Here is a 13,662-nt window from a genome sequence, read left to right on the forward strand (position 1 = left end):
GTACCAACATGCATTTTGAATCTGAATTCCTGTGCTGGACAGCTACTTGAATATTTCTGCTGTACTGCTGGATAGGAATGAAGATCAATTACCTAGTCTAATCTCAGATAGTCTACAATCTAAGTTTACTGTCTTAAAGTAGCAAATAAGCTTATCTACAAAAGAGATTAGTTAGCACTGAATCAGAGCTTCCTGCTATCTTAATGCATGAGGTGATTTCTCAATCTTGGCATAGCAAGAACTTCTTTCAAACTCTGCCCCAGCTGAAAGGAAAATGTAATGGAAAAATCTAGTTCTATTATAAAAAATAGTTTTAAATTTCCCAGAGAGAAAATTTTGTACACAAATACATACATACACACAATCTTATGAACCCCTGTAACCTCTTGCCATGAAACCAAAAGTTTTGGAAGTAGAAAAATTAATATTTTTTTCAGTGAACATCATGGTTAGTTTCATGAACCACCTTCAGTGCTGAAAAACTCAAATGGTGCAAGTACCATTTAATTTTCTGGCATCTGCTCTGTAGACTTTAAGAAAAACAGAAAATGAACCTTTCAATCCCCTTTGACCTCTTGAAAAAGGAAAATAGAATGCTTGTCCCAAAGACATGCCTTGGGATTACTCTTTTTAAGTTTAACCAGTGAAACTAAATAATGAAGAAATAGTTTCTTTAACTTCAAATAACAACAACTTGAGTCTGGATAACCATACAAATTGTACAGGCAAATCAATACATTCTTGAAGCCTTCAAATAAGCCACATAATCTAACACAAACTATGTTGCCCAATTTTTACTCATAAGTGTTTTTGAAACTTCATTTTTAACTTTAACATATTTTCTCATAGAATTAACTATAGAATAATTAAATGTAAGAGCTATAAAAAGATTTTGGCAACTATCTTTGTAAGTGGTTGCTGTTTTGTCAGTTGTAAACACTTAAGGGTTTGAGACAGTGGTCCAAGGGAGTCAAACTAAAAGTTTTCTAATAGCATCTTAAATAGTAAATATTTAATAATAATGTTACAAATATATTTTTCCTTTGTGACAAACATGTGCATATTATAAATATTATAACTTTGTTTCTCCAGAAATTGAAACCTACCATAATCATGTATGTAATCGTTTTGGTATTCATGGAACACATATGAAACTCCTACTGCTTCTAAGTGCCATGTGTTATTGTAATTTCTCAACACATTATCAAATTGTTTGCAAAATGCCACAAGGGTTTGACATTAGATTCTCAATATCAGATGTATGCACATACCCACATTTGTGTTTTGTATACTATAGCTCTCTTATCTTCTCTATTAAACTGAATTCATGCCCCATCACCTCTATAATCACACAACCAAGTTAAAGTACAAATGTCAGGCTGAATGAAAATTATCATTGCTAGTCATGCATGTTGCAAGCCATTTTAAAACTATCACATGTCATCATAAATGTTCTGCAGAAATACATCTTATATTGCTTCTCATTGAAGTATTACAGCTATTTTCCAATTTAAATTATCCTCTATATTACAATGCTTTTCTATTGGTTGATTCTCAAATGAACTGGTTGGCAACAGTGGTTAACCCAAAAGAGAATTTCTGTGAGAGTGTAGCTAGTGCACCACTGGGAGAAGAAAAGAATGTCACAGCTGAAGTTTTCCTTACAGAGGTTATTTATATGTAACATTATGAAAAATGAAGTAGTATGCTTGTTATTAGCCAGTAGGAAAACAAATATTTTGTATCATAACAAGCTCTTCGCTTTTGTCAATTAGTTAGGTGGCTATAATTTTTTAAGTGAATTTCCATTTCTGAGCAAGACAGCTTATAAAATTCTCTTATTATTTTTCTACCACATATTTGTGTGAGTATTTTCACTTTCTTCTTGGTTTAAAACAAAATACAGAAATAAACTTCATTTGGAACCAGGTTTAAGACCGTCAAATGTTAAAAACTTTTGTTCAAGTAAAAATATCTGGCATCAAAATTTAAGTTTGCAAATGATTATTATATTGTACGTCTTCAAAGTTGCAACTTATTTCATTTAAAATGTTATTTGTATTCAACAAAAATAATTATAAAATGAAAGATTCGAATATGAAGTCTTACAAATAATAGTAAATATGAGACCTTGCTAAATTACTTCTTTTAACTCTTACAGAAAGTTCTATATAAGATCATAATAATTTTAATAATTAGTTTCATAATTTGAGTTTTAAAAATAATTTTAGATAAGATAAAATTTATATTTTGTAATTATATAATATAAATTTGTATTTGGAGTTTTGAGGGGCAAAAATTGCAGTAGTAATTGTGAGCGTTTAATGAATCAATCTAAAAGAATATTATGAATAATACATTTTTTTTAAAACCCTGGAGATTCACCACACGTTTGGGGAGTTGAAGTGGCTCATAAAGCAAAAATCACTGGATACCATTGATCCAGGTCAATACTTTATTTGAAGAAGAAAATGAAACCTAGAAATGTTATGTGATGTGCCCAATTGGCAGCTAGATGTTATAGACTTTGAGTCAAGAAGATCTGAATTCAAAACCTACCTTAGACAGTTAGCAAAGTAACCTAGCAGATGACTTAACCTCTCTCAGCCTCAAATTACTCATCAGTAAAAAAAAGGATAATAATAGCATCTACACAAAGTTGTTCTGAGGATCAAATGAGATAATGTATGTAAAGCGTTTTCCAATATTAAAGTACCCCATCAATGCTAACTATTATTAATACTGTCTCAAGTTAAAAGGCTAGTTTGTGATAGATTGAGGACTTAAATCCAGTGGATAGTACTTAAAATCAAATAGGGAAAAATAGAGCTTGTCTTTCAGAATTTTTATTTGTATATTAATTCTTCCTTGCATTGGGAATTTAGTTAATTATTTCTCACTGAAGTGAAAGGTATGATACAATTTTGGATAAGAAAGGGAACAAATTTCTCAATGGAGGCTAGCCAGAACTGTATTTTTTCATAATTCTCATAGTTAGCCAAACAAAATGATCTAGAGGAGAGTCTCCGGCACCCTGGGTAGATTCTCCATGGAGGATGCATTGTAGAACATGGAAAAGAGTCTCACAGGAGCATAAATCATAGATTGCTTGTAATCTGTCCTTATGGGGGAATAGTAACTCATGTTTGTAAAGAACTTTAACATTTTCAAAACGCTTTTCTCATAACAACATTGTAAGGGCAGTCGAGTATTATTATACCCATTTTACAGTTGAGGAAATGGGCTTTAAGAGTTATACTGACTTGACCAAGGTCGCAGAGCTAATAAATTTTTAAGACAGAGTTCATATCCAAGTCTCCTGTCTCCAAATCCAGTACTCTCTCCACTGGACCATGGTGGCACAGATTCACTGAGGCATTTAAATATCCTCTTGGTCTGGAAGGGTCTTAGAGTGAACGGTAATTCTTTTGATTGCATTTTAATTGTAACCATAAATTCAGACACTTTCCTTGGACACAATTCACTCCTCCATTGAAGTCAAAAGAGCCATTCAGTTTTACGCAGTGCATAGCTTGGGAGAAAAATTATGGAGATGAGAGGTGTAAATCCAAAGTTTTTGGATAATTTTTTTTAAATCTGTGATTTAGTGAGTGAGGGAGAATGGTTTGTCCAAAATTTAGAAAGAAATGGCCTGGATAGTTCTTTCTGTTAGTCAACAATGGATCAAATAGCAAAACAATTTGGTACTGGATAAGATAAAGAGTAGTTGGTCAATGGAATAGATTAGGTACATAACAACAGAAAAGCAAATAAGCATAGCAACCTAATATTTGATAAACTCAAAGATCCCAGCTGTTGGGGCAAGAATTTACTATTTAACAAAAACTGTTTGGAAAACTGGAACAAAGTCTGGCAGAAATTAGGCATAAATCAACTTCTCACACCTCATAACAAGATAAGCTCAAAACAGTTTAGACATAAAAGGTGATATCATAAGCAAATTAGGAGTGTATGGGAAAAAATGACCTGTCATGTCTCTAGATAAGAGAAGAGTTCATAACAAAACAAGAGATGGAGAGGCTTGTAGGAGATAAAAATAGATAATTTTCATTACATAAAATAAAAACATTTTTGGACAAGCAAAACAATGACTCCATAATTAGAAGGAAAGCAGGAAATGAGGCGGGGTGGGAGGTGGGATGGAATTTATAGCAAATTTCTCTGATAAAAGCCTCATTTCTCAAATAGACAGGGAACTGAACCAATTATATAATATAAAAGCTATCCCTCAATTGATAAGTGGTCAAAGGATATGAACAGGAAGTTTTCAAAAGAACAAATCAGAGTTATCAATGATCATATGAAATTAGAAAAATTAAAATTAAAACAACTCTAAGGGACCACCTGTCACCTATCAGATTAACAACGATGCCCAAAAAAATGACAAATGCTAGAAATTTTCTTTTTCTCCTGATCTTCTTGGGAAATAGACCTAGCAGTGTTATTATTATATCACAGTTCTACCAACAGGGTATTAGTGTCCCCACTTTTCCACATCCCCTCCAACATTTGTTATTTTGCCTTTTTATCCTTAGGTATCTCAGAGGATTGGTTTGGTTTGCATTTTCCTAATCAGTAGTGATTTAGAGCATTTATTCATGTACCTATATACATGGCTTTGATTTCTTCATCTAAAAACTGAATATTCATCTCTTTTGCCCATTAATCATTAGGGGGATGGCTCTTATTCCCATAAATTTGAGAAAGCATATATTTTAGATATGAAACCTCTTTCCAGGAGACCAAACAATACTTTTAAAACACATGCAAAGATGCCTTTTAAATGAACAAACAAATAAATAAAAACCAATGAACCAAATAGTATAGAGGCCATAGAATATCTGACCTCTTCACAGAGGACTAAAGAGCAAGATCATTTTCTGTCTTTTGCCACTGGGAAAACCAAGCTATAAAGAATGCAGTGTGATGTAAAGGAAATATAGTTAGATTTGGAGTCAGAAGAACTGGGGTTCCATTGCTGAATATACTGCTTACTGCCTATTTGACCTGGGGCAAGACTCTGGGTCTCAGTTTCCTCATCTGTAGGATGAAAAAGATTCATTTTATTTTTAAGATTCCCCTGGTCATAATTATGACCCAGTATGGTTTTGGATGGCTTGTCTTAACAGAAATGAAAACAATAGTTTGCAGACAGACTATTTTATGGGAGGGGGAAGAAAAGGAAGTAATTCTTTTTATTCAGAAAACTCTGGCTGCTAATGTAGAGGAGTGGAAAATTCCAATCTCCCTTAGAGCTCCACAGTGGAATCACAGTAAATTTACTCTTAGAAATCATCTCCTAATAATGTTACAATGAGATAGTGGGGCTTAATGAATGAAAAAAATGAGGATGAATAGAAGATTGTGTAAACAAACTATATGTAAGGTCCTGTGTTAGGCACAGGAGATTCAAAGACAAAATATGACAAAACATGAATGAATGAATGAACGTTAAGGCTTTCCTATGTGCTGAATGCTAGAGATACACTTAGAAAAGTAAAAAAGGTCTTACTCTTAAGGAACTCACATGTTAATGGGGGGATAAAATATAAATATGCATGGTACAAGGACAATTGATATGGAAAAAGACTGTGATAAGGCAAACCTAGGAAGATTTCAAAGAGGAAGGGAGTGTTTAAGCTGAACTTCTAAAGAAGAAAAAGTGTCCTATGAGAGGAAAATGAGGAAGAAGTGCATTCTAGACATCTTGGGTGACTGTATGCAGGCAGAAGGTGGTATGCTGAATTTGGGAAGCAGCTGGTAACACAATTTCACTGTTGTTTGCTTGAAGGTAAGACTGGTAGAGGAGGGCAAATGAATAAAGACTTATTAGCTAACTTTCATAAGTGCTGTGGCCAACATTCTCACAATGAGCATCTCTAAATTCCGTCATTCAGGTTCTCAGACAATAGATCATTGCTGGGCCCACATTTGCTTGGCTAGCTTGATCAGTGGAGAGAAAGTGGATAGAGTGTTAGGGTTGGAAATCTAGTCAGGAAGACTCATTTTCCTGAATACAAATTTGACCTCAGACACTTATAGCTGTGTGACCCTGGACAAATCACTTAACTTGCTTCAGTCTCCTCATCTGTAAAATGAACTGAAGAAGGAAACAGCAAACCACTCCAGTATCTTTGCCAAGAAAACCCCAAGTGGGGTCACAAAGAGTTGGACACTACTAAAAAATGATTGAACATTCAGAATCTCTCCAGCTTAGTGGATACTTCCAAAACCTATCCTCCACCAACATTAACTCTGAGAACCTAAGGTTATCTTCATGCCATGATGATATGTTGGCATGGGACTTTAGTGGAACACAACAACTTAATATCTTAAAAATACATGGAAGTGGTCTCATCATTACAATCTATAGTTAGGGATATTATGGTATCAAATAGAAAATAAGGAGATAGTCATAGAATCTCACATTTTTGTCTCACAGACCTTTAACTCAGCACTTAAACCTGCTAAACTGCTCTTCTACAAACTATCATGGTTGGTGTGTTAAGGGAAATAATTCGCCCTAATTTGGGTCAGCACATATAGAAGATTTACTTTCCCACTCTGACTTTATTCTCGGAAACTATAGCTATTGAATAATGGAAACAATTTCAGTTGTCTCATTTGTAAATGAGATAGGGATAACACTTAAAGTTGTGTGAATCAAATTATAATTGTCAATAAGACAGTCGCGAAGCATTTAGCAGGAACTAACAACATGGCAGACACTGTGCTAAGTCTAGGGATGTTATGAAAAAAGCAAAATAATTTCTGCCCTCAAGGAGCATATATTCTAATGAGGGAGACAATATATGAATAATTAAAAGAAATATCTGGAATAGATATAAGATAACCTCAGAGAAGAGGATATTAGCAACTGGGTAGACCGGGAAAGAACCCTTGGAAGAAGGTGAGATTCGAACTGAGAGGGAAGTCATTGAAGCTAAGAGCTGAAGGTGAAGAGAGAACATTCAAGGAATGGGGGATAGTGCAAAGGCTTGGAGATGAGAGATGTAGGTGTGAGAAACTAAGCCAGAGAACCTGTAGCCTAGAATGTGATCAGGGGAATAAAGCATAAGGCCACTATTAAGGTAGGCAGGGGCTGGGATAGGAACAACTTTAAAGAATAAAAGCAAGACTTTATATTTTATCCTGGACGTAGTAGGGAATCACTGAAGTTTACTGAGTTGACAATGGACACCGTCAGACCTAGGCTTTAGAAAAATCACTTTAGCAGCTGAGTGAAAGATGGATTGTGGTTGGGAAATACTTGAGATGGGGAGACTATGGGAACATTTAGACACAAAGTGATGAAGGCCTGAACTGCAGGGGTGACTGTATGATTGGAGATAAAGGAAACTTTATAGTATGGGAGAAATGACAAGATGTGGCAATAGTTTGGATAAATAAGGTGAGAATAACTGAGTAGCTAAGTAAATAAAGTTCAATTGAGAAGTCAAGCATACTATTGGGGCTGCAAGTCTTGATAACTGGGAGGGATGAGGGTACCCTTAAATATAGAGAAGTTTTAAGAGGGGTGAAAGATAATGAGTTATGTTTTGGATATGTTGAGTTTTAGATGATTATGAAACATTGGATTTGAGATATCCAAGAAGTGGTGATTTGAGACTGGAATTCAAGAGAGAGGTTAGGGCTGGATAAACAGATTTTCATATGGTTGATAATTGAAGTGAGGGAGACTGTTGAGATCACCATGTGATTGTATAGAGTGAAAAGAGAATACATATCCTGGACATGATGTGAATGAAGAATCAGCAAAAGAGACTGAGAAAGAGAAGTTATGGAAATAGGAAAAGTTTTAGAAGGGAGTGGAGTCACAAGAAGCAATAGGGAAGTGAGAATTTAGGAGGAGGAGAGAATCGATAGAACTAAAGGCTGTAGAAATGTCAAGAAAAATGAAGACTGAGAAGAGGCCATTGGATTTGTCAATTAAGGAATCACTGGTGACTTTGGAGAGAATAATTTCAGTTAAATGATGAACTCAAAAGCCAAATTGCATTGTTCAGAAGTGAGGAAAGAGAATAGTGAGTGGAACCAAGGTATCAGTTTTCTTGAGGAAAGTGTATAAAACTGTATATAATGTATCATTTAAATTACACATATGTGAATATTTATTTTTTAAAATATATGCAGGCCTACAATTCCATGGTATGGAGAATTTCTGCTGGGTAAACTCCATGACTATAATTTTAGATAACTGCCTGATACGCCAAGAAGTTTAGCAGCTTGACTAGGGTCATATAACAAGTATGTGACCATAAAGCAGAGTCTGAACCTCAGTCTTCCTAACCCCAAGGCCGGTTGTTTCCCTAGCCAGCTTGCCACGCTGCTGCTTCTTATTTGTACAAAAATGGCAGAGGTAGCATTCAACCTAGCAGCTGGGCTGCTCTCTCTATTCTTCCCTCGGTATAGTATAGTATAGCATTCTGACAAGATCTGTTCGATCTTGTAAAGACCAAAACAAGGAAGCCTTTTCTCTTCTAGAGTATATGGTGTCAGATGATAAACAAAGAACTGCTGTTGTGGAAACAAATCATACCAAAGAAGTAAAATGCAAGAAAGTTCTCTCAGCCCTCTTAATTATTGCCATTACTGGCTTCTGTTTGATCAACAGAATCTGAGACCCTTATCTTAGAGACAGAGGTGGGAAGTTCAAGGTGAAAATGTGTCCTTTAGAAGGAAGGTAGAATTGAAAGAAGAAAAAGGTGGGGGTAACTTACCAATAATAATTAATTTCATTTTTTTTTTCAGGATCCAGTTCAGGGTCAAAATTAAAAGGACCTGAACTAAGTTTAAAAGGCACACAATATGTCATGCAAGCAGATCAGACGTTATATCTTAAATGCAGGTGAGTGATGGGGTTTGGCTTGGGATAATGATCTATAGGTAGTTCCAGTATTTCCTGCCCTATTTCTAGTCATTCCCTGGTACCATTTTGAATTAGTCCCTTAGGGAGGCATACCATATTAAGTGTCCAGGAAAGATGAAGTTGATTCAAGACCATCAATTCAGTTTAATTCAATTCAATCCAATTTAATAGGTATTTATTAAATGCTTCCTATGCACAAAGAAGGCAGTGTACTGGAAATACAAAGATAAAAATTCAACGGTCCCTGACCTCAAAGAATTTATATTCTCTAGGAAGAAATAGCAATTAAACCAATGAGTAAATATCACATTGTGTTTTATATATCTATACATTAAAATTTAATAAATATAAATAAATACATATCAAAAGTTTTATAGATAAAGTTTTATATCTATTATTTTATAGATACATATATCTAAACACACACACACACATACAGATTAAATTTCAAGGAACCAAAAAAGAACTCATGAAGGAAGTAACACGAGGTAAATCTTAAAGGAAGCTAGGAATTCCCAGAGGCAGAGATAAGAAGAAAAACACTTCAATCATAGGGTTCAGCCTGTAAATAGACATGGAGCAAAAAATATAGGTATTTATATCTGAAGAATAGTAATTAGGGAAGTCCACATGCATGTACAAAATACAAATGCATGTACAAAGTCTGCAAGTACAATTCATGAGTAAGAATAATGTGAAGTCGGGCTAAAAAGATAAGTCTGAGCCACATTGCGATGGACTGTAAATGTCAAATAAGAGGTTTGTATTTTATCTTGGAAACAGCAGGAGTCACTGAAGCTTTTTGAGTAGGGGAACATCATGGTCAGACTTGAGTTTTAAAAATATCACTTTGGCAGCTGTATATAGAAAGGATGGTTTGTTGAGGAGAAAGACTAGAGGCAGGAAGGCCAAGCAGGTGGCTGTTGCAATAATCCAGACAGGAGGTGATGATAGCTCTATCTATTACGGTAGCCGTGCGAAAGAAGAGAAGCGGACAGCTTCAAGAAATATTGGATGTAGAATTGACTTCTAAGCAATTACTCAGATATGACAGATAAAGGAGAGTAAAGAGTTGAGAATAACTTCAAAGTTGTGATTCTGGTTGACCATAAGTATGGCGGTGCCCTTAACAAAGGTGAGGAAGTTAAAAAGAGGGATTGGTGTGAGGAAAATCATAATGATCTCTGTTTTGGACTTGTTGTACTCGAGATATTCAAGGGCATCCAGTGGAAGGAGCAGGCAGAGTTGAAGACTAGATATGTAGATCTTTTGCATACAGATGAAAACAGCACCCTTGTGAGCTGGCAAGAAAGCCAGGAGACCAAATGAGACATGCCCATTTATAGAGGGTCAGACATAAATGACAATCCAGCAAAGTAGACTGAGAAAGCATTCAGACAGTTAGGAGGAGAACTAAGAGAGCAAGGTCATGAAAACCCATGGAGGGAGGAATACCAACCAAGAAGAAGGTGTGATCAAGAACATCCAGTGATGAAAAGATAATTGGTAAAGGATGAATTTGGAAATCAGACTTCAATGAGTTAAGGATTGGAAGATGAGGAAATGGAAATATATACGAATATAAATGACCTTTTCCAGTTTGACTATGAAAGAGAAGAGACATTATATATATGTATATAAGATAATAGCTTGAAGAGAGAGCAGAGTTAAAGGAAGATTAGTATATGAGTATAGGGGAGATCTGGACATGTTCCTAGGCAACAGGAAAGGAATTTAAGATCAGCAAGTAAGGGAATAATTAAAGTGGCAAATTCCTAGGGGATATAAGAAGGTATCAAGGATACAAGTAGAAGAGCTGCCCTCCACATGGAGAAGGCTTGGCACAAGCCTGTGTGTTTCACTAACAACTTTGTTACTGTTCTTATTTTTGAAAATCAAGTTGATGGAGAAAAGGAATAGGGGATGGTTTGGGGAGATTCGAGCTAGAGAATTGGAGACATAAAGGAGCAATCATATGATGTTGATTACTTTGATATAAAAAATGAGTCAGGGTCCTCTACTGAAAGGAAGGGAGAAGGAGAAATGTAGGGGGGTTTGGAATGACAAATGCTGGCAAGGTTTTGGTTTGTCAATTTGGAGTTATTATTATAACATAGATTGAGGAGAAATCAAACCTTAAGACTCTTTGATTCCTTCTTCTAAGCATTGTTTTAAAACTTAAAAAAAAATGTATTGCTTTTGTGTGAAGAGGAAGATTGCCACAATTAGAGAGGACCCCAAAATAGCGGTCCCAAAAAAATGAATGGTTGGGAACTGAGACTGTGCCACAAACACTCAGATCTAATTGTTTTTTGTTTCCTTATCTTTGATTGCAGGGGGGAAGTGGCCCATTCATGGTCTTTGCCTAAGACTGTGAGTAAAGAAAGCAAAAGGCTGAGCATCACCACATCTGTCTGTGGGAGGAATGGGAAACAATTTTGCAGCACTCTGACCTTGGCCAGGGCACAGGCCAATCACACAGGCTACTACAGCTGCAGATACTTATCAGCACCTGTTTCAAAGAAAAAGAGAACAGAATCTACAATCTACGTATTTATTAATGGTAAGAGTGTTGCTTTCTAAGTAACATTTGACATTGCATCCCAACTGGTCACAAATTAAGCATGTGTCTATATAATGGGGATGTTTCTACTTGATGTAAATAAGATGAATTGAAATATTGAATATCACTGAAAGGAGAACCCATAAAAGCATTATGGAATGATGGGATTGGTTTTTATCAATTTCCATAGGTATTTTATTTTATTTTATTTTATTTTATTTTATTTATTTTAAAACCCTTACCTTCCGTCTTGGAGTCAGTACTGTGTATTGACTCCAAGGCAGAAGAGTGGTAAGGGTTAGGCAATCAGGGGTCAAGTGACTTGCCCAGGGTCACACAGCTAGGAAGTGTCTGAGGCCAGATTTGAACCTAGGACCTCCTGTCTCTAGGCCTGGCTCTCATTCCACTGAGCCACCCAGCTGCCCCCTCCATAGGTATTTTAAAGGGATAGATTATCATTTTATCTGATTTTCTTGAGGTCCAAACAAAAACTAGAACTTGTCTCTTAAAGCTACAACATCCTCCTATGCATGTCCATTCTTTCTTGTATTTGACCTCCAAAACAATGATTTAGATCAGTGATTCCCAAAGTGGGTGTCACCGCCCCCTGGTGGGTGCTGCAGCATTTATCTTTCCTATTAATTGCTATTAAAATTAAAAAAAAAATAATTTCCGGGGGCTAAGTAATATTTTTTCTGGCAAGGGGGCGGTAGGCCAAAAAAGTTTGGGAACCACTGATTTAGATGTTGTAACACAAGTCTGTGTGTTTCACTAATAACTTTGTTACTGTTCTTATTTTGGAAAATCAAGTATATGGTGTTGTTTGTTCTTAATTTAATAATGACCTTTAATTTTTTGATATATAAAAATATATTCAGACATTGTCACCAAGTTTCTGTTTAGTGGCTAAGTACTCATTTTTGAATAATCACAAGAAATACTGTTTAAGATAATAATCTAAAAGATTAAAGAAGACCACTTTCTGTTGTTGTTTCAATTTCGCTTGGACTTTATTGCTTTTTGACAGTGAGCACATTTAATTATAAGATGGAGAGAAAAAGCAAACAAATTAGAGCATCAACTTTTTAGAGACTTAAGAAATACAAATTGACAAGTTTGGGGCTTATACGTCTTCCAGAAAGAGTAAGGAAATGGAACTGCTGTCATTTTCATAATTACTTACTTTGGTGGGGATGTGTGTCACTGATTTTCTCAGAGCTTTAAGTCATATAGAATAAAACCCTAAGTCCTTAGTGACCTTCTGGTGGAACTACAAAAATATTTCAGAAATAAACAATAGCAAAAAACAACTCTCTGAATTGGTGGTATGACTACCCAGTGTAGATCCTTTCCCTTGGAAGCTAGCTTTGGAGATGCACTGAGGAGTCAGCAGATGCTAACTAAATACAAAGAAAAAAATACAAATCTTGGATGAGATTCCCATTGACTCATTGAAAAGTGACTCATCTACAATGGGATGCACCACCATTTATATACCTTCTTCCAGGTTCTGTCAGCATCTTCTAGAGTTTTTCCTTTAAGTAACTCTTTCATCCTTCCTCTCTGAGGCAGAAGGTGGTGCCTTTCTTCAATTCCTTGACAATTGTATTTATGATGAACATATTTATGAGTCTGTACCTCATTTCTTAACACTTTTTAAAAAGAAAATTAAGAATGGACATTAATTGAAGAGCTAACCTATAATGGAAAATATCAGTGAAAAACTAATTTTCATGTGGGATTTGAAAGAGTCTGTGAGGAATAAGGCAGAAGCTATCTAGAGGTAAAGGGTCTGGTTGAAGGAAATTTTAGGCATTCAGAAGAGAGATAAATGGAATAGTGAAATGATTGGATGCAAACAAAATTGCTATTTGCAATGCTGTGTAGGAAGCTCTTAGTTAAAAAAGAAGTGGTTAAGGGGACTTTATTGCTCCCCCAAACTTTTATTATTATAACGTTATAATAGCAATACTGAGAACTCACATTTATAGCACTTGGTGGTTTGCAAAATGTTTTTCCTATTATAACTCTGGGAGGAAGGCAATATAAATTTGATTATCTCTATTCTCTTAAAAGACCAGAATTATAGATCAGAGAAGTTATGTATCACTCATGGTCTTATAACTAAATAAGTTTCAAAACCAGAATCCATTTCAAAGTCTCTTGTCACTGAGACCACAGATCTTTC

General features: G+C 35.3%; 1 protein-coding gene across 1 annotated transcript in view; it reads left to right on the forward strand.

Moving 5' to 3' along the window:
* The window catches only part of FLT1 (fms related receptor tyrosine kinase 1), a 205,990-nt gene that overhangs the window by 16,749 nt on the left and 175,579 nt on the right, over window positions 1-13,662 (forward strand). The window contains exons 2-3 of the mRNA XM_044668966.1: window positions 8,794-8,890; window positions 11,248-11,474. Coding sequence (XP_044524901.1) covers window positions 8,794-8,890; window positions 11,248-11,474 — 324 coding nt within the window. The remainder of the gene's footprint in view (window positions 1-8,793; window positions 8,891-11,247; window positions 11,475-13,662) is intronic.

This window comes from Gracilinanus agilis, chromosome 3 (genome assembly GCF_016433145.1).
Source record: "Gracilinanus agilis isolate LMUSP501 chromosome 3, AgileGrace, whole genome shotgun sequence".
NCBI classification, from domain to species: domain Eukaryota; kingdom Metazoa; phylum Chordata; class Mammalia; order Didelphimorphia; family Didelphidae; genus Gracilinanus; species Gracilinanus agilis.